Source organism: Microplitis mediator, chromosome 6, assembly GCF_029852145.1.
Source record: "Microplitis mediator isolate UGA2020A chromosome 6, iyMicMedi2.1, whole genome shotgun sequence".
NCBI classification, from domain to species: Eukaryota; Metazoa; Arthropoda; class Insecta; order Hymenoptera; family Braconidae; genus Microplitis; species Microplitis mediator.
In genome coordinates this window covers 20,072,481-20,094,031 of record NC_079974.1, presented here as the reverse complement: position 1 = coordinate 20,094,031, position 21,551 = coordinate 20,072,481, and the positions used below count along the sequence as shown (strand labels likewise).

The 21,551-nt window shown below is 29.5% G+C and overlaps 1 protein-coding gene across 4 annotated transcripts in view; it reads right to left on the bottom strand.

Moving 5' to 3' along the window:
• LOC130669374 (potassium voltage-gated channel protein eag) overlaps nucleotides 1-16,731 on the bottom strand; it is a 51,176-nt gene extending 34,445 nt beyond the window's left edge. For 2 of the 4 annotated variants that reach the window (XM_057472236.1, XM_057472235.1), the window contains exons 1-2: nucleotides 16,509-16,730; nucleotides 9,702-11,093 (exon numbers count right to left, since the gene is read on the bottom strand). In XM_057472236.1, the coding sequence (XP_057328219.1) occupies nucleotides 9,702-9,780 (79 nt within the window). In that variant the 5' untranslated portion in view covers nucleotides 9,781-11,093; nucleotides 16,509-16,730. Of the gene's footprint in view, nucleotides 1-9,701; nucleotides 11,094-16,508 lie in introns of all 4 variants that reach the window. The other 2 variants (XM_057472234.1, XM_057472237.1) reach the window with 2 other exon arrangements.
• Nucleotides 16,732-21,551: the final 4,820 nt, after the last annotated feature.

Here is a 21,551-nt window from a genome sequence, read left to right as displayed (position 1 = left end):
CGCCACACACAAAAAAGTAATTAAATATGACAACGCTATTAATCAAGATTATTTAATTACCATTAAAATTCTTTTGGTTATCAAATTAAATCAAATTAATTGTAAGTGACTGCGTTCTAAAAAATATTTATTACAGCTTTCTACAAAAAAAAATTAATTAATTAATTTAATTTAATTAAGTGAAGTAAATTATATTAACTGAAAATAATTTGTTTCAGTTAATCCAATTGATAGAAAATAAAGTTAATTAGCAGAAACAAAAAAATAAATAAATAAAAACTTTTAATTAATTAAAAATTATTTCACATCGCGATACTCGATAAAGTAAATAGAGCTTTGACCGTTTAAACTAAATTCCGGATTAAATAAAACGTTTTAAGATTAACTGGATTCGTCAACCAGGGTTTAGTTAGAGAAAATACTATCGCTAAAATGCGTTATATAGCATTAACACAAGCGTCAGTTTACCTTAGAAAAAAAATAAAAAAAAAATGTAACTTTCTTTTTCTTGCCTCACTAGAGTAATTACTATTAATTACGTAGTGTATGTTTTTGTTATATTTATTTTTTCGTGTCATGAAAATAAAAAATAAAAAATTACCATCGGTGTCATGCAAAAAAATATCGCGTGTAGCAGCATTTTTTTTCAAGTAAAAAGAATTATTACAATAAATATATAAAAAATACATATATATAAGAGAGTGGGGCAAAATGGACTTGTATTTGTATTCCATATAAGCCCTTTTTTCTTGAGGGGTCCATTTTGCCCTACTCTCCCCTATATATATGTAGATATATAAGGGAGAGACAAAGACAGATTTTTGCGTGGGTTCGTATCATCTTCATCGTTAAGGGAGAACTTGTATTTTACATCACCGGCACTCCTTTATTAGACTCAGTTGATATCGTCGACGGCAGATATAAATTTTTTCAAGGCTTTTAGTTGAGTTTCGATCAGTAGTTGTGACGTTTTTATGTTACGTGCAAATCGTATCACACGTGCACGTGTTATGTGTGCCAACTATTTATTTATTTATATATATATATATATGGATATTGAAGAAATAGTAGAAGAAAGATTGAATTTTAGTATGTTAATATATGTATAAGGCTGTATATAAATATATCTATGTATATTTAAATGAGTGAAACAGACAAACATCCTTCCTTCCTGTTTCCTTCCTACACCGTAATGTATACATGCTTAGATCCAGGATGAGGAACATCATTAATTTAATCCTTACACACCATCACCGACAGAGCTTTTAAATAATTGACGAGTTATACATCCGTTATATGAACAAGTTAATTGAAATATTTTCTATAGTCACAACTTTAAATTATGAATTATCGCTTTTTCATTATTATTCTAATAATTGTTATTATAAAATATAATATTCAGATTTTTAATGAGAATACCGCAGTAAAAGTTCCGCAGTTTTATTGTTTTTTTTTTTTTTTATAATTTCCGTCTCTTTTTTTTCCCAAGTAAAATATTTCTTAAAGCTTGATCACTCTCCTAAATCGTTCGTAAAATAATGCCAGTGAAAAATATCTCATTGATCATAATATAGAATTTGGTTTTAAAAGTTTTTGTCTGGAAGCATTTTTGGCTCGGATGCAAAATCTTTAAAGAGGTGTTATTTGCATATATTTTATAGTAATAATAGTAACAATGTAAAATAAGTAAAAGAAAATAAAATAAAAATAAAACTAGATAAAAGATAAAGAGAGAAGAAAGAGTTAGAATAGTTGAATCAAAAACGATAACAGCTATAAAAGGTATCATAACAATTTCACGGACATTTCGTATAGTCCTCGTGAAGTGGTTGGTGTTATAAGCAACAAAAAAAAAAAGATATGTATTTATAACCTCAATAACAATTGGAGCATTCATGTTAGTGAGATTTAACGACATGTCTTTAGCTACCACTAAAATAGCCATAGCCATAGCCATAGAAATATATTTATAAAAGCTTGCTGTACTAAGAATAACTTTAATGTTTTTTAAATGTACCGGCTTTTTTTTTATTTTATACTGTTATTTGTCGAACACTTCTATATGTAAGTATTTTGTATCGCGTTACTAATTTCGAAAGGACTTAAATTTTTTTACGCAGGAAGATCCCTAAAGCCAAAAAGGTGTATAATTTTTTTTTCATTGCCGATCGTTTGGTAGACTTATTTTAGAACTAAAAATTTTGACAGCCTAAAGAGCACATGACTTAAATTATCTGCCCTTATTTAAATCCGAATTCACTCAGTCACTCGGAGTTCCGGGTTTTAAAAAATTACTCTGCATACGGAGTAAATTGGGGGTTTGTTTTTCCAGCTGAGTGATTTCGGAGTGATCTGAATTTTATTTCAATCTTCATTCACTCCTCTAATTATTTAGGGTTGACTTATTTTAGAGTTAAAAATTTGAAACAGAAATTTTGAAAGCCTAAAGAGCGAATGACTCAAATTATCTGCCCTTTGGACTTTCAAAAATTTTTTTTAATTTTGAACTTTAAAATAAGTCTCCAAAACGATTTGTAATAAAAATAAAAAAAAATTATACGCCCTTTTGGTTTAAGGGAAGTTCCCTTAAGCCAAAAAGGCGTATAAAAATATAAGACCTTTTGTAATTAGTAACGCGATATGTTCTAGTGGGATAAATTGGAATAAGTATTTTTTAAAACACGCAAGGAATTTTACGGTATTTTTTGCATAAAAAATTTATAGAAAATAGTTATTTTCGATACGTATGCGGAACGGTAGGGATTCTGACAATCTGAAGTGACGTCACGAGTTTGAGACTATGGGCGCTTTCTTATCAAGACCGGATATAGTACGAAGTCATGATGAGAATGTATCCATAGCTTCAAAGGCGTGCCTGCACTTTAAGTCTGTCAGGTTTTCTACCTTTGAGCATAAAGCATCGAACAAAATTTTTTGTCATATCAACGGCGGAAGTTGAATTTGAGAGAGAAACAGTCAAAAATGTTTTAAGTCGTGTAGGAATGTAGAGACAGATAGAGAGAAGTTACTTTTCAATACAAGTTCGAGGAAAGTTAACCAAACTATAGATTGCAGAAATCGTATAGTTTGCGCCCTCTGCATGTTGCTTGAAAATTTAACTTTCGCGGTTAATATGACAAAAAAATTTATACCAACTGCATAGTAAAATTTATTAGGTTAAATCAGAATATTTAGTATGCAGTTGGTATAAATTTTATCTGTTGCTTTGTCAAAATTACAACGCACCTTGTAAATTCTGTTCGATGTATTTCAAAAATTTCTACAGTATCAATAATTTGTACAATAATTCCATACTGTCCTCATGTTACTATGACTATAGTAATTTTACTATAAATTTTTGATGCAAAAAATACCGTAAAATTCTCTGCGTGAACCAATTTTATTATTTACTAATTTATTTATTTGATTAAAATTTAATTCCGAGTTTTTATGTGATACTACTTTTCTCATTTGTAATGTTCTACGATAAAAATTGAATTTTTTAAGGTATCTAGTGTATACTCGTGAAATTGGTTCAAGCCGGACGCGATACTAGATACTAGATATAATAAAAACTAGATCAGCGTTTATTTTGTGCTAAAGAAAAAAAAATTTTATGTGCAAGTTTTATATATATACATATATGTGCATGACTTGTGTGATACGAGAGGAAACGAGCTGGCAAAGAGTAGAATTTGATTAACTTTATTTTATTATATATTTTTTTTTCAAAGATACAGCGGATAAAAAATAAAAAAAATTCAAACATTTTTGCGGAGTTGATCAGCCTATTTCTCGAGGTATTTTAGATAAAAGTCAAAGCACTGCTGTGTTGAAAGTATTAAAATAAAAGCTCATGATATAGCAGTAATTATTTTTTATTTATTTATATAAATTGTATATCTTGTATTTTAACAGCATAAATGTTTGTTAGATAAACAAACTGAGGATATAAGTGTTCTAAAAATAGAATTTAGCTGGAGTTTATTAAAAAAAAGAGGTATATTAAATAACAACATAAAAAATTCAACGGAAATGCAGAAGCTTCATTATCTCCCAGGGGGTTGCATTCGACGTCCATATAAAAAAATAAAAGAGGAAAGAAAATAAATCAAAATTAATGAGAAAACCAGTGGCCGGATAAGAGAAGACTCTACACAAAGCTTTCACGTTTAAAAATAGCATTCACAATAAGAGTTTAAGTATAAAGACACACTTTATGTCTTACAATACACTGCCAGAGAAGGCCAGTAAAAGTAATATAAGCCAAAGAAGTACCCAAGAAGGTGTTACACTGCCCGGTAGTGGGGATAGCGCCGCAGAGTGGGGGAAACTAAGTCAAGAAACATCGGTAGCTGTTTGCTCACTCGGTCATTCCCAAACCGCACGAAGTACAGGCAACTTCTGAAAAGGATCGCAACTAGACGCTGTCAAAGGGAAATTGATGTGTGCACTTGTCACTACATTTCTGATTAATGTTCGCGTGTTATTTTGCTAATGCGCAGTTTCTCTTGCATACATATTCAATTTAATGATGCAGCGAAGTAAAGTATTCTTTATCGTTTTTAAATAACTGAAAATAGTATTTTTAAAAAAACCATTAAAAGTTTAATAGTTTTTTTTTTTTTTAATTGCCGTGAGAGAATGCGTCTATATTGAGCGAGTAATTTATAATTGAATTGGTAAAGCACAGAAACATGAAACTAAAAATAGTACAGTGGAAGGCAAAATAAATTAATTAGAGAATAATAATGACAATAATAATAATATTAATAATTATTTTAATAATAATAATAGTAATGACAACAATTGAAGTAGGTTTATGTATTTGTTGGTATATGAGGGGGTTTTGGGTTTGAATATATTCGATTGTTATGCATTGAAAAGCGATAGGTATCATGTATACGCATGTTCCGCGTGAGCTAGTGTACCGTAGTATGTAGTACGAAGAGCATGGGGAAGGTCATGCATATACACAACCGGTGGATTTGACCCAATGACCTGCCGGATCAGTACGAAATAACACGGAAACATACGATATTATATCGTACGGTTGTGGAAGCGAATGGCTGATGTAAAGTGTGCATTTCTACTTTAATGTATTTATAAGCTCAGTATTTTATTTATTTTTCTTTATTTTTAAATAAAATAATTTTATTTAAAATTTAAACGATTAAATAAAAAATTTAAATTTACTCAAATAATTTAAATTTTATTTTTTTAAATATCCAACAAAAATAGCTTTTACGTCGTTTCCATAATTTACTATCTGCTGATAAAACTACGAGGGTAAATTTTATTATTTTTTAAATATGTAATGTAAATTTGATGAGGTGATAAAAAAAAAAAAAAAGCGTACAAAAAATGCAATTTTAGTTACTGCGTCAAATGCTAAGTGTCGCGAGAATACAATATAGGAAGTGAAGAATAAGTAAAGAGTATTAATAAAAAAAAATAAAAATAAAAAGTAAATCTGTTCTTGCTCCTCAGACAATTTAAGATCCACTCGTGGATAGAAAGAGAAGCGTCAAGTGGGTAAAGCTCAACGTTTTGCCTCAAGATTTTAGCTTTTTTCCTGCATTTTCATACTAATGCGGAAATCTTAACTCAAGCTCAATGACCTCATCATTTTTTATTGTTATTATTACTGTCATTTTTATATAAAAACAAAATTAATATAAATGATAATCACGTAGAAGATTTTTTTTTTATATTAAAGCTTTTATATAAAACTGACACTACTATTATTATTATTATTATTATTACTGCTATTTATAATTTTATTTTACGGGTATTATGGACAAAAAAAAAATAAAGTGATTTCTTTATCTTTTTTTTTCGCCGCCATTTTGTTATTTTTGCATGTACATTAAAAATTCTAGTTCAGCCGGTTGCTAGTAATATATCGAATTTTAAAATTCAAAAATTTTGTGATTCAGATTGTCCATTTTTGAAATTTCAACACCAAGCGTAGACCCACTTACTAATCGAGGCGTTATATTCGAATGATGTTTTTGTATGTCAAAAGTCTATAAAATATATAATCAAATTTTTTTAAATGTATTTCAATAGTGTATTTACTAAGCCTAACAAACCCGACATCGATATCTTCATTCATAATCTCATTATAAATTCTTAAAAAATAGATTTTTTTCGAAAGTTCAAAGTAGAATACTGCACAGAAAAAAAAGATATCTTGAGTCAAGAAAATATTTTTGAAGACAAACGTTTCCGGGAACCAAGTCAAGATTTTCTTGAGCCAAGAAAATTTGTCTTGGTAAAAAAAAATTCGTTTTGGTCGAAGAAGATTTCTACTTGATCTGAGAAAATTCAGGTCTCCAAAAAAATTTTCTTGAATCAAGAATATTTACCTTCAGTCGATAATTTTTTTTTCTGTGTGCCTTAATTAAAACATTAATTTTTCAAATGTCATTTTATTCTTGCGACTTTTTCAAGTTCTCAAATTGCGTTGATCATTATAAACAAATCGTTATACTGCAACTTATTTTGTATTTTAAGAGTCAAAAGTTTTTTTGTGATGCCCGTTAATTTTTATTTTAATTAAAATCAACATTTTGAGAACTTGAAAAAGTCACAAAAATAAAATGACAAAACGTCAGTGTAAAAATTAATATTTTGATTAATTGATCAACTTATCGTGCATAATACCCGTGAAAAAAATGATATATTTATATTCTGGATGTGATCAAGATGGAGTATTATTATTATTATTATTTTATTACTATTTAATATGAGGGATGAAAATGTTTACGGTTAAATTTTATGTCGATAATCCAATGAATAATGTATGAATGCAAAAGTACCTTGACAATAGTTGATATATATATATATCGTGATTACAAGTTAAAATAAATAACTATCACACATCGAGATGCATTGTTTTTTTTTTAATTATTATTATTCCATTTAATTAATAATTAAATTTATCATGTCGTATATTATACTTGTAAGTTATTTTTAAAATATAATTTATTTATATTTAATACTCTGGTATTATTTTTTTTATAACTTGTCTCGTTAATGTTGAATTTATTTTTAATTAAAAAATAAATAATGTACAGAAAATTAATTGTATTTTTTTTTTGTTCTCGTGTGTAAAAAGACTAGAGCAACAAAGGCAACCAAGTGTCTATCTACTCCATACTCTAGTAGTATCAAGACGCAAATAAAAAAGATCTACAAGAGTTTTTTTATAACAAAAGCGAGGCAGGTTGAGAAAGACCGAGTGTGTGACTAAAAAAAAAAAGAAAAATATAAAAAAAAATGTCATAGCCAGCGGGAGGACGTTGGCCCTCTTAATCTTCTCACTCCTCGTATCTGTGGCACACGACCTCTCATCTACACTAAAGAATATTTGCCACAGCACTCGATGCCTCAGGGCATGCACACAAGAGATTGGGAAACCCAAGCTATCACACTAAAAAAAGTTCAAGTGATGAAGAGCTCATCCAGTAACGTAATAATATTATAAGTGTCATAAAAATTAATTGATTAATTAAATCAAAAGTTATATCTAGTTCTCATATCGCGATACTAGTTCCAAAAAGACTTATATTTATATTCGCCCTTTTAACTTTTGGGAACTTCGTAAAACCAAAAGGAGTATAATTTTTTTTTATTTTTATTACAAATCATTTTGGAGACTTATTTTAAAGCTCAAAATTTTTGAAAGTCCAAAGGGTAGATAATTTGAGTCACTCACCCTTTAGGCTTTCAAAATTTCTGTTTTAAATTTTTAACTCTAAAATAAGTCAACCCTAAATAATTAGCGGAGTGAACGCGGAGTAAAGCCGGAGTGAATGCGGAGTGAATGAAGATTGAAATAAAATCCAGATCACTCCAAAATCACTTAGCTGAAAAAAAAACTCCCTATTTACTCCGTATACAGAGTAGTTTTTTTTAAACTTCGGAACTCCAAGTGAATTCGGATTTAAATGAGGGCAGACAATTTAAGTCATGCGCGCCCTTTAGGCTATCAAAATTTCTTTTTTTCAATTTTTAATTCTAAAATAAGTCTATGTTATGGAAAATTAACGGAGTGAACGCGGAGTAAATCAGGAGTAGATAATTGCTTATTTATTTAATGTCTTCGGAGTGAAATTTACTCCAAAGGGGAGTTTATTTTAATACTAAGATTCCGAATCTGAGCGAATGCAGGTTGAAATAAAATCCAAATCACTCCGAAATCACTCAGTTGAAAAACAAACTCCCTATTTACTCCATATGCAGAGTAATTTTTTTTTAACTCCGGGACTCCGAGTGACAGAGTTCGAAATCAAATAAAATCCCTAATTACTCCGGGTTACTCCCAATTTTTTACTGAGTCTCAAACAATTGGCAATGAAAAGAAAACATAGGAAGCTCACTAAAGCAAAAAAGACGTATAAAAATGTAAGTCCTTTAGGAACAAATAACGCGATTTCTCATGTGATAATATGATAATATATACCCAGTAATGTAATGAGTCTATTTTCCTTGATTATATACTATTGACTTATTACTGGTACTTGATTAAATTTGATTTAACCATATGCAAATTGTAATGCTTAAAGATAATCATATATGTATAAATAGCAATTTAAATATTTTAAAACGCGATATACATCCATTGCATTTAACGATTTATTTACAAAGACGATTTAATAAAAGTTTGATAAACGTTAAAATAAAAAAATAAAAAAACAACAAACTATAAAAAATATTATCTGACATTTCGCGTAGGTCTAGTCTACTCAGTGAACTAGTAAAATAGCCTTGACTCGCAAAACCTCAGAATCGATTGTTACGTCCCACCCAAATTTTTTTTTTCATTTCGGTCTAACATTTATCGTCTGTTTGTAATTCCATGACCATCAGATTCTGTATACATAATATCAGATCACCTTGGTATCAGTCCGGTTTCTCTAAGAATACATATATATATACATACATCTACACATGCATAACTACTAAAAAATATATATAATACTAAATCTCAAGAAAGTAAAGCTCGATATCACCAGCGATAAGATAAAATAAATAATAAAAAATTAAATGACAACAATGATAAATAAAATAAATTTAAAATAATAAGCATATAACTGACAGTCATGCACACAAGTGGATCGATAAAAATAGCAAGTAAACTGACTTGTGTCGTGCCACCAACTCACTGCATATTACACCCCTGGGTACAAAAAAAATAAAAAAAAAGGGTGTTGCACGAAGACACAAACTTATAAGCTCATTTTGTTGAAGCAACGTAGTGTGTCACGCGATAAAATTAATCAGTGACACATACTCATGCTGATTGTAATGCCATTTATCACTTTACCATAAAAGCATTTAAAGCTCTAAGCCTATATTACTGTCAACTCAGCTGTCTCTGAGGTTTTTTCTTTTCGTCATCGTCGCTCTTACTATTATTATTATTATTATTTTTATTTATTATTATTATTATTATTATTATTATTATTATTATTATTATTATTATTATTATTATAATACCCGTTGGCTGTATCGTATTATGGCAACCTTTACCATGAACAAATAGTAGGTCATGATCACTGCGCTTGTATGGATTCTATAGTCAACAGTGTATAAATATATATAAGTGTGTGTAAGTTGTGGTACGTGTGTATGGACTAAGTACATATACTTATGATTTAAAGTAAATACATAACAGTTATATTATTACTTACGCTGACTGCTGCTTCGTCTAATAATGTTCTCCAAGAACGTATTTTGAGGGGCTACCAGGCCCCTACGACCCCCTGGCATCCTTTAACTTTTTTTTAAACGTTACTGGCTTGTTATGCCAGATTATTTAATCCAACTATTCATATATTTTAAAAGGTTTTGTTAAATAAAATAAAAAACTTTAAATCCTCAAGGATATAAATATTTAACAGAAACCACTTGAAACTTTGATGGCTGTGTATTGACATAAACACATTTTACACAACACTATCACCCACATGCTGTAAAAAATATTATTTATTTTTTTATTTCTGTCACTTGAGGAGACTCCGCGGTTTTAATCCCGAGCATCATCGTCACCGTGATCGAACACCCGATGACGTCACAGGGCAACAATCGTAGCTTCTGCAATAGCAATAATTTAATTTTTTTAAATTATTATAACATTTGCGGTATCGCACACGACACGGTTTATTACGTTTACGCTGTTTTTGAAGTAGTTTTTTAATCAACTGGTTTACTGTCCAGTGGCCTTGCACTTGTACGACAATAGACGAGTAGATGATATTCCGCACGCGACACTTAAATTTTTTTTTAATTGTTGCTACTACTTGTATCGTTATTGTTGACGATGAATATATATATATTATATTACTTGATTGTTTTATTATACTGGAAGTATTTAATTTAATGGAAGGATCTACGTCGTCCAATGTCCTTCCTTTAACGATCAAGCTGCCGTTACTTCCCACTCCCGATCGTAATCCAGGAGGTTTTTCCATCCCCAGATCACAACGTTTTTATCACGTTTTGTCGTTGTTATTTCACATTAAAAATATTTATATAGATTTATATATATATATATTTACTTACACTTTAAGTCCTTATTTATTTACAGGACTTTAAATTTATCTATACTAACAATAATTGTATACATATAATTATGACAACGGCAACGATGGCCAATTTCTTTTGTCACCTCATCGTTATCACAACTTTGCAGGCTGTGGGTTGCAGTATTTTTTTTAATTTATTTAAACCTTCTATTTTAAATTTTCCCTCCTTTTTTTAAAAGTAAATTCAATTTCTGCACTGATAGATGCACTCGGGGGATGTTAAATTATTTAGATTCATCTAGCCGCAGTCCTTCCACGTGTAAACAGACGGTACTGATGATGACGTTGATGATATAGGTGGTGATGATTGGAGTGAGGATGATACTCGTGCTGTATCGCCAGCCAGTGTGCTTTGTTTCGACATCCTCGGGGTCCTCCTCGTCCGTACAGCTGCTCACTGACGACGAAGACATCGCTCGACGCCACAGCGTCGTTATTACATTATTTGAATCCACGAATTCCACTCTCGAGATGATACGATCATCAATCATTAAATATCTGCAACAAAAAAAATATTATTTTTAATATTTTTTATTGATACTTGAGATAGAAACTGTGTATGGCTAAATGGAACATTGTGTGGAGGAACTCAAAATCTTTACTACATCGTGTAAGAAATAATGGATGGGAAGAACCTCCATCATCTAACAACTGTACAAATCAAGTAATTTTTACACGGTTAAGAATTGGTCACACCAATGACACACAATCATCTAATGACATGAGCACCCGCTAATAAATGCCCAAATGTGAATCAACACTAACAATCCAACATCTAGTAGAATGTCCAGGCATCACGGACAGGACCATCAAGCTATCAAAGGAAATAACAGAATGTTTAAATAACGAAAACAATTTAATTACAGTTTTAAGCCTGTAATAATAGTAAAAAGTGGAATCTGTTATCGATAATTAGTACTATTATGTAGTTAATGCAAAGTAGTTTACTAATTTTTGTAGATTCCTAAAAACTACTATCAATTATTTCAAAAAGTAAGTTAATATTATTACTTTTAGGTATATAAATACGTGACTTATTAGTGAAAATTAATTAATTTATGGCATACATCTATTAAAAAGTAATGATTGGTCAAATTAAGAATTGCTATCTTAGATACTGATTTTTCCAGCCGAAAATTGCAAAAGTTACAAACTTTTATTTTATAAATTTGACATCACTGATCAATTATTAGCTTAAAATATCATTTATTCATCATTATAAATTAATTTACAATATACATAAATCGAATGAAATGAAAAATTAGTATACTAGATACTGATTTTTTGCTCATAAAAATACCGAAAACTTTTAACTCTTATTTTATAAATTCTATCCCATTGACTAATAATTAATATAAAATGTTATTTATTCGTTATTATAAATTAATTTATTATATACATAAATCGAATAAGTGGTAAATTTTTTTAATTTTTCTATGTTTATTTGAATAGTAATAAATAACTAGATACCAATTTATCGATTCTTTTTCATATTAATTTTAATATACGAAATTACAAATTTTGCTCTTCAAAATTTTGAGCATCATTTTTTTCCGTGTGCTAAGAAACTTAAAATTGCTCAATAAGATCTAATTCTCACACTATGTAAACTGTACCATATGTATATTACTGAAGTCGCTCATGACCGTTGCTGTTTATGCGACTTTGAAATAAATAAAAAAAAAAACTATGTAATATATATATATACTGTAAAAAAACGGGGTAATTCCAGGCGGTGTAAGTGTTAAAATTTTCGGTGTTAAATTTCAACACCGATAGCGGTGTTAAAATAACACCGCCAAAGGTGTAAATATTCTTTGCCGGTGTTAAAATATTTTTCGGTGTTAAAAATATTTAACTTTGTGAATATTTTTACTTACTCGATCACGAAAGTTAAACAGTATTTTTATTAATTAATTAAATTATTGGTGATTGAAATGGCGGGAGTAAAATTGTGTAATTTTAAAATAAATTACGTAGAACATAAATAATTATTCGAATAAGTACATAGCAAAATTGAAATTTCCTAACGTGGAAATTTCTATACGTGTAATTTTTTTTACACCGATTTAACACCGCCTACACCAGTGTTATTTGATTTCAACACCGCTTTACAGTGATATATATGTATATATTGATGAATATTAAAATTAGGATGTACTTAATGTAAAATATGAATGCCGATATTGGTCTGATGGAAACAATGAATTGAGAGAATGGAAGTGAGAAATACAGTCGAGTGTCTACATGAGTAGTACATAGTCATTCAACAGCAAATGGGACGGAAGTTACTGTACTGTGTATGTCTACTAGTCTACTCTACTCTATTCTACTCTACTCTACTCTTTTCTCTGTACTTCTTTCAATAGCCGCAACATCAAGAGTAAGAGTAACAGTAGAAAGCTTCTGTTCATAAGAATACATCAGAGTGGACCTAATTCGTGTAGTTGAGGAAAACCAATTCTGTGATTTCTTCCTGGATTTAAAAAAAGTCAAATTTAATACAAGACTACTGAAGAAGAAGAAGAAGAAGAAGAAGAACGAATGATGGCTTATCATTATAATTATCAGAATTATTGTAATTTGTATAAATAAGTATACAGATATAGTTTTTTATCAAAAACTGATCTAAAAATAATAACAATAATAATATTTAATTAAAGACTTGGAAATTCTATAGCGAAATTACTCGAGTTTTTTTGGCGGGTATTTATAAAATTTGGTAATTAATAGCAATTTTGTTTTAATGATTATTGATTATTATCAATTATTACTGACTGATAGATGATATACTGAAGTTAGCCGACGTTTAATAAATTTTGTACTTTTATTAAAAGCGACAAATTTAAAAAAAAATATTTTTTAAAAATTGCTCCTATAGTCTTCTAAATTTTCTACATGTGCATATTTTTAGTTTTTTTTTTTTTAAATTAAAGTGTTGAAAAAAAAAATTCAAAAATTTTAAATTGTCTGCTAACTTCAGGATCATGACATGGTACTGATGTTAGCTGACGTCTAATAATTTTTGGATTTTTTTTAAAACAATAAATAATAAAAAAAAATTGCACTTGTAGTTTTTTTAATTTTCTACATGTGCCTTTTTTTAGATTTTTTTTTCGTAATTGATTTGCTGAAAAAAAAAATCTGAAAATTTTTAATTGTCTGCTAACTTCAGGATCATGATCATGACTGATAGTTGAGGAAAAAAAATTTTGTGATTTCTTCCTGGATGTTCAAGAGAATAAAAAAATAAGAAGAAGAAAAAGAAGAAGAAGTTGATGACTTATCAAAATTATTAAAATTTTTATTATAATTATTTTGATGTGTATGTATAAATAAATATATAAATGATGGTTTTCGAGCAAGCTCGTGTAAGCCACGCGGATATCAGTTATTTTAGGACTTGAGGGTCGAATGTTGAAGGTCTTTGGCAAAGGTAATCTTACCCTCGGGTTAAGTCAATCATACTAAACAAATTGCCAGTTGACTTGATAATATGACAAATTATAAAACTATTCATTTATTTATTTAAGCTCACTTGTGACTACTGCACATTTTTCTTCTCTCTCCTCACGTATTTTATGATCAGCAGAGCGGATTTATCTAACGTAGATATTAATGAAAATTTATCAATATCAATATTATGAATATTAATGACGATAGTATCTATCGAGAAAATGAGAAAGAGAGAATGACAAGAGGATCGAGGGGAGAGACCCGGTCTATTTATTGGAAATAGATACCGGAGAATAAATTATAAAACGGCATATATAAGTTTGGCGTGTACACAAGAAGTAACTCTCAGTATTTGAGGCTCATGTCAAAGACCCTAGAGTAAAACTACAGGTAAATATTTTAGGGTAAGCGAATTATCAAGTCGATAACATCTTCAAGTCAACTCTCATCATCAGACTTTACAACTCCTATCAATAATAACTTCCTCATGTATCACGTGACGATTATTAATAATAGTAAATCGCAAATAGTAATTGCCCAATTCTTTGAAAAATTAATTTCCCCTATATAGACATATATGTATGTGTACGTAAATAAAATATATAAATGATGATAGAGTCGGGTAAGTTTTTGGGGTAACGATTCTCACAGGCACACACAAGAGTAATAGGATCAAGTTTTGTAGCTGTTGTCGAAGTCGTCGATCGTCCTCGAGGGGCATAGTGGAGTTTCCGGGGTAGTCACAGCAGCAACCAGCGGGGGTAAGAGCCCCTGTTGGCGAAAGAGGTTACCTCGATTTCTCGGTGTGACGTACAAGCCACAGCCCGACCTAACGAGTTTTCAGCGCCAGTAATATTTTTATATTTTTTACTTTATGAACCGAGGGTTAGCAAACTTTGACAACTAAAGTATAACGACAATTATTCATTTTATTTTTATTTATTTATATTAAAATATATACTATTATATTTATATTTTATGCCTTGTTAAATTTATCCATTTCTCCGTGTACTATTACTTCTACATGACTTGAAATACTGGCATGTCATCTCTGTACGAGGATAACTTCCGCACAATGGAAAATTTAACGTCTTATTCTTCGGTAAAATCGGCATTATTCTTCGTCGTATATTTTATATTATTTATATTGTATTGTCAAATTTTATACTATTAACATTTTTCGGTAAATTGAATTATTGTACTGTGGTAATGCAAAAAAAATAAAACATGTGTCCTACATTTCGTACAAATGAATATGTACGGCTGATTGAGAGTATCGTGCAGATATTTGCGTCATTCCTTCCACTTTTCTGCGCTTTCGCGTTGACCTCTTTAACTTTATTTTATTTTATATTTTTTTTAACCAGCTACATTGTTTACAAACTCGGGATTTTAATAAAACATCAATTTCTTCCGATAAATTACCAAGTCTTATAATTATGACACAACGTTTTTCTTATTTATTTGAAACCATTTCCTTATCTTTTGATAGCCGTTTAAATAATTTAATTTATACAGCAAGTTATGCCGAGTTTTAGCTGTTGCCGTTATTATTACCTTCATAAATGACTATTACTTGGGAATATATAATGAGCAAACTGAGCTCCGAAATTAGTTAATCTAAAGTATTTTCTTCATTTAAAATTTAAATTGTTAGTAATGTCTTAATAAAAATGATTATAAATTACAATAAAAGGCAACAGTTACGCTTGTAAATATATATGTGTCTATAGATATGAATTATGTAAAATAAATAACAGAAGGTCACGTTAAATTTTAACAATAATAATCTACGAGCATAACAACACGTGTTCGGTCTTTCGCACATAAAATATTTAAGTTAAATCTTTAAAATTTAATCGGTTAAAATCCTCACCGCTCGGACTGACATTCACATAACTTATATTTTTCTCACTCCTTAAAAAAGCTCTTACAGTACCACGTACAAAGCTTTATACACATTCTTCTACGGTTCGGTTGGTCTACTTCTTACATGGAGAGATTTTTATTACGAAATACACCTCACACTTTTGTCCCATTTCTCTCCTTTTTTTTTTTTAAAATAAGCTCATAACATTTTAAAAAAAATATAACAACGATATTGACGCCCTTTTACACTACCACGTACACAACATTATATAGCTCAGCTGGTTAACGTTTATATACATATATATATATGTCTGTATATATGTCATCTTGGCTCTTGGTACATATTAGTTCGATTATTTCGATTTTCGTCGAGTCATCCAATCGATCCTTGTACAATTGAGGTCCTCCGTCTTTACTTTGTCGACTCTTCATGTCATCCATCCAATTTAAATGCATGTCCTCGTTTAAAAAATCCTCTTTTCACCCCCAATCCTTAACGTGAAATTCAAAAATCCTCAAACGCGGGGTAAACAAAAATAAAAAAAACTACCGCCGGATTTAAAAAAAAAAAAATAAGAGCTTACGTACCTGGTGTTTTTTTGATAAATCGTAAAAGTAGTTGATTAAAAAAAAATAATTAGTGGTGTGTTATTGTCACGACACGCGACACGTTTTTAATAAATAAAAGAACCTGCAAGCTCGAGCAGTCTGATGACTGGGCCGACGTGTCGCTGACTACTGAGCTCCCGTGAGGACGAATGGAGACTTGAAGGGAGGAAGGAGTAAAAGAGGACGAGGCAGCAGCAGCAGCTCCAAGAGAAAGAGAAGAGAGTGCCAGGGTCGATCGAAAGCGTGAGGGAGGGCGCCACCTCGCCGGTATCAACCTCTTCTACTCTACACCCTTAACCCTCTCACCCTCTTTTATTATTGTACTCCCTCTACCTCTTGGCCAGTCTATAAGAATTAAAATACGTACGTACTCTCTTTATCTGTACTTAAACTTTTTTTTTTAATCCACACACGACCTACCTTTAAAGCTCTGGTCATCGCCAATTTTTATTCCCTTCGCTACTCCGCTCTCCCTTGTCTTAAAATAAATCATTCGTAACAAACGATCTGTTAACGAGTTTTTTTTTTAGATATGTTATTAATTTATTATTTGATTAAAATTTTTTGTTGCCCTCTAATTTAAAAAAAATTGAAACTGTAATTGATTACAATCGTATGGACTCTGACCTTGAGAATCAAGACGACTCAAGTAATTTTAAAAATGAGCTGAGTACAAAATAAAATATCAAGAAAGAAGGATCCGGAGTATAAATTGTGAGAGAGAAAAGTTTATTTCAAATGCAAATTAAATTTTAGCGCTCGTATTTATGACACTGATGGGCAACTACTGAATAAATGTCTGTATATCTGTCAACTTGCTAATTATTAGTTATATATTAGTATATAGTTATTTCTCTAATAGTCTATCTATGCAATTTGGTTTATGTCTGTATATATATTTGTATATGTATGATATAGATTGAAATGTATAAATGAACCGAGGCAAGGAGAAAATGATCACGTAATTAAATTGACTGTAAGCCGATAAATAATTGATCAGTAGTTAGGATGATAAAATTTGAATAAACTTGAAATGGCAGTTATATAATAAAATTTTTGAGTAATTAAGATAGTTAACGATATGATAAAAGTACTTAATAAACAGTTTTTAATTTCATTTCTATAGACAGTATGACCTATTAAACTATTATAAATATTTTTTTAATGAGTATAAAATCCAATCGTGTCGGGAGGTTTAAAAAAAAATTACTTTTAAATTATTATCACTTGTATCTATAAATATAGATATATATATATATATATGTACAGAAAAAGTCTCATCATTTGTAGGAGCTCCTAATAAAAGTGTTCTAACCGATTTTAAGAGCTTGACATTAAAATGGAAATAACTAGAAAAAAATGCGGAATTCGAAAAAACTTTATCAGGAATAATTTGTAGGGAATAAAATTGTCTACAAAAAAGATTTTATGACATTTTGTGATAAGTTTCATAGTTTTGCTGGAAAAGTAAAAAGATCTCAAAATTTACTGCAAATTTGACTTCTAGTACCAATAACTTTTGAACAGAGGGATTTATTGAAAAATGATAAGAGACTTTTTTTGTAGAGCATTCAATTCCCTACAAAATTATGCCTGCAGATGTTTTCTAGGAGGCATCGTTACCTAGTTACGAAAATCAGAAGACGCGAAAAAATTTTTTTCTATGTTATCCCTGGTGGAAATTTTTTGGATTTCTCTCTGAAAAACTCTGAAAAAGTCTTTAGAACTTTGAAAAAATCTTTAGAACTTTAGAACTGAGTTGTTCAGAGAAAAGTCCGAAAAATTTCGACCAGGGATTCTTATGGAAAATAGAAAAGTGCGACGCGGAACCTCCTGTTAATATTAAGAGCTCTAATTTTCACGCGTATTTTTGTAAATGAAACTTTTGAACCTGTTTCCGAGAAAAAAAAATTTGTTTTTGTTTTTTTAAACACCTTAATATATATAAATATATTCCGTGTATGATTAAAATAAAATAACTGTAATATTTACCCAGAAAAAAAGGATTTCCTCAAACAAAAAATTCTTCTAGCCCTCAGAAAAAATTGTTGGTTTAATTTCATAGTGCAAAATATTTCTTGCGCCAAGAAATTATTTTTTTCTGTGTAAAAAAAATTAATTTATACTTAATAGACTACGTGATAAAATAATATTTTTCATATTCATATTTTTAGACTTTTATATTTTGTGTTAATTTAAGCATGTGCGTTATTATAATAATTTAGCTCGCGTTTGAACTTGAAAAAAAAAAAAAAAAAAAAAAGTTATTTCATAGATTTTACAATCCAGTAAGTATAATGAAAGGAACAAAATAAATAAATAAAAAATAAAATGAGGTAAAAATTTAGATCAAGGATTCTTATTATCAGAGGTATATTTTTAATATTTTTATTAACTCGCACGCGAGTTGTAAAAATGCATAAACTTTCTTCCGCATATTCGCGTATACTTGACAAATATTAATAAAGTGCTGTAGCATTTATATTTGTAACCAAATAACTGCTTTATGTATGCTGGGTGCTATGTTCAATTCTGCGATATATACTTGGTATCTTTATATATATATATACATATATAGTTGGGCTGGAAGGGAGTAGAGGTAAGATGTTATAAAGCGTAGGAGGAATATAAGTTATAACTGAATATAAAGGAACGCAAGTTACAAAGAGTTTGCTGCATATCACAGAGTATCACGATCTACTACTGGCAAATCGTGCAATCGCGTGACGAATCCTTAAGCTTTGGATAATATTGTTGTTAACCTCGACCTTCGATCATATCAAAATGAACAAAGAAAATAAGAAATAGAACATCCGTATATATATATACTATATTATAACACCCGAAAGTTATATTTTATTACCGTTGGTCCATCTGAAGTATAAAAAACTTGATTTATTTCTCAGACAAATGTTATAAACTTCCAAAATTACTGTTTCAAATAATAATAAACCGCTCAGGAGTTAATTAGGTAATTAAATGTAATTTTTACAATTTCTTGAAGTTATCAATTCTTCGATTGTCAAAGATTTTATTTAATCGTAGGATTTTACTGTTAGTTATAAAAAAAAACTATAAAAGTGTAATATTTTAAATTGTATTTATCAAAAGTTTCTCATCAAAACCTGGTCAAAAAAAAAATAATGATAAGAATATTTAATTAGACAGAAGAAAATCTAGCGAAATTAGCCGAGTTTTTTTTGATCGTGTAATTATTTATAATATTTGGTAATTAATTAACCAATTTTGTTTTAATGATTAATGATTATTAGTACAAATTATCCATAAAATTTGGTACTGTAACGAAATCTATCCAGTAACTAAATTTTTACTGTTGTTAGTAGAAATTGCACTTCATTTACATGCTTTCGAGTTGTATATTTTACAATGTGCATGGGAAAAATTTTGATATTTACCACATGTCCTCACAGTATCAAATTTTTGGGGTAATTTTTAATAAAAATTTTTCTGCGTTTACACTGTAAAAAATCGGGAGTGAATTCGTAGTGATTACAGATTTTGTTTCAATCCGAATTCACGCTCGGAGTTCCGGAGTTAAAAAAAGATCACTCGGAATACGGAGTAAATGGGGAGTTTGTTTTTTCAGCGAAGTAATTTCGGAGTGATCTCGATTTTATTTTAATCCGCATTCACTGATTCGATGCTTCAATATTAAAGTTAACTTCCCTTTGGAGTGAATTTCGCTCCGAGGATTAAAGAAAAAAAAAACAATCGTTCCGCATTTACTTTATACTTAAGGGGTAGCGGTAACCGATTTTCAATTCAATTTAATTTATGAACGAACACTAGAAACCTAAAATAGAGAGTCTTTAGCGTTTTTCAAAACCTTAACAGAGGGCTAAAAATTTCGTATTTTCAAAAATTCTAATTCATCTCCGAGAAAAATTGTTTTAAAATTCTCATTTACTCAACGAGTGCAACAAAGATAGTCCCGTTTATTTTTCTGAGTGTGAGAAAGAGGTCCGGTAGCGTATCCCCTTAATCCGCTTTCACTCCGCAAATTTTTTACAGTTTGTAAATTTTTACTGATATTAAATCAGAGTAGACCAAATTCGTACAGTCGAGGCAAACAAATTCTGTGATTTTTTCCTGGATGTTGAAGAGAATAAAAAATAAGAAGAAAAGTTGATGACATCAGAATTATTGTAATTTTTATTATTATTATTAATTTAATGTGTACATATTAATAAATAAATATATATATATATATATATATATATATATATATATATATAGTTTTTTTTATCAAAACCTTGTCCAAACAAATAATAACATATAATAAAAGACTAAGAAATTTTGTAGCGAAATTAGTCATGGTTTTTTTTCCCGAGTAATTATCTATAATATTCGGTAATTAATTAACCAATTTTTTTAATGATTAATGATGATTATAAATTATTACTGACATTGTAAATTTTCAGTAATGACAGCAATGAAAATATATTATCTCAGTATGTAATAGTACATAAAACTTTAGCGATTCTTTATCGCTTGTCCATACATCGAGTTTACGGACGCGCGTATGTACCACCAGTGTATTTATACTCTGGAACGATAATTGTGAAACGGTGTCCCAACTGTTCAGTTAGATCTATATTAATTAGTCACGTGTGTATATTGAGTGACTGATGAGTCCCTCGGCAAAGGCTCCAACATCGCCAGACGACATTTGAATTCAATATACTGTAGATATGATATATACTTTTAAGTTACATAACATTATAATTTGTCCGAGCATCCAAGCATTTATTTTTAAAAACTAAAAAAAAATCTTTTACTTCTTCAACTTTTTTTTATCTATTATTAGTTTTATATATTTTTAGCCATAATTTTCCTTTTTTATCTCATAAAATAGTTCTAGGTCATGTAAACATTTTTATCGATTCTCTAACTCTGCTAATTATTTTTAATAAACAAGTAAATTATTGTGTGTTACATACATTTATGAATAATGAGCTAACGAGATCCATGTAGAGACATCTGGATGAAAGATTTCTTACC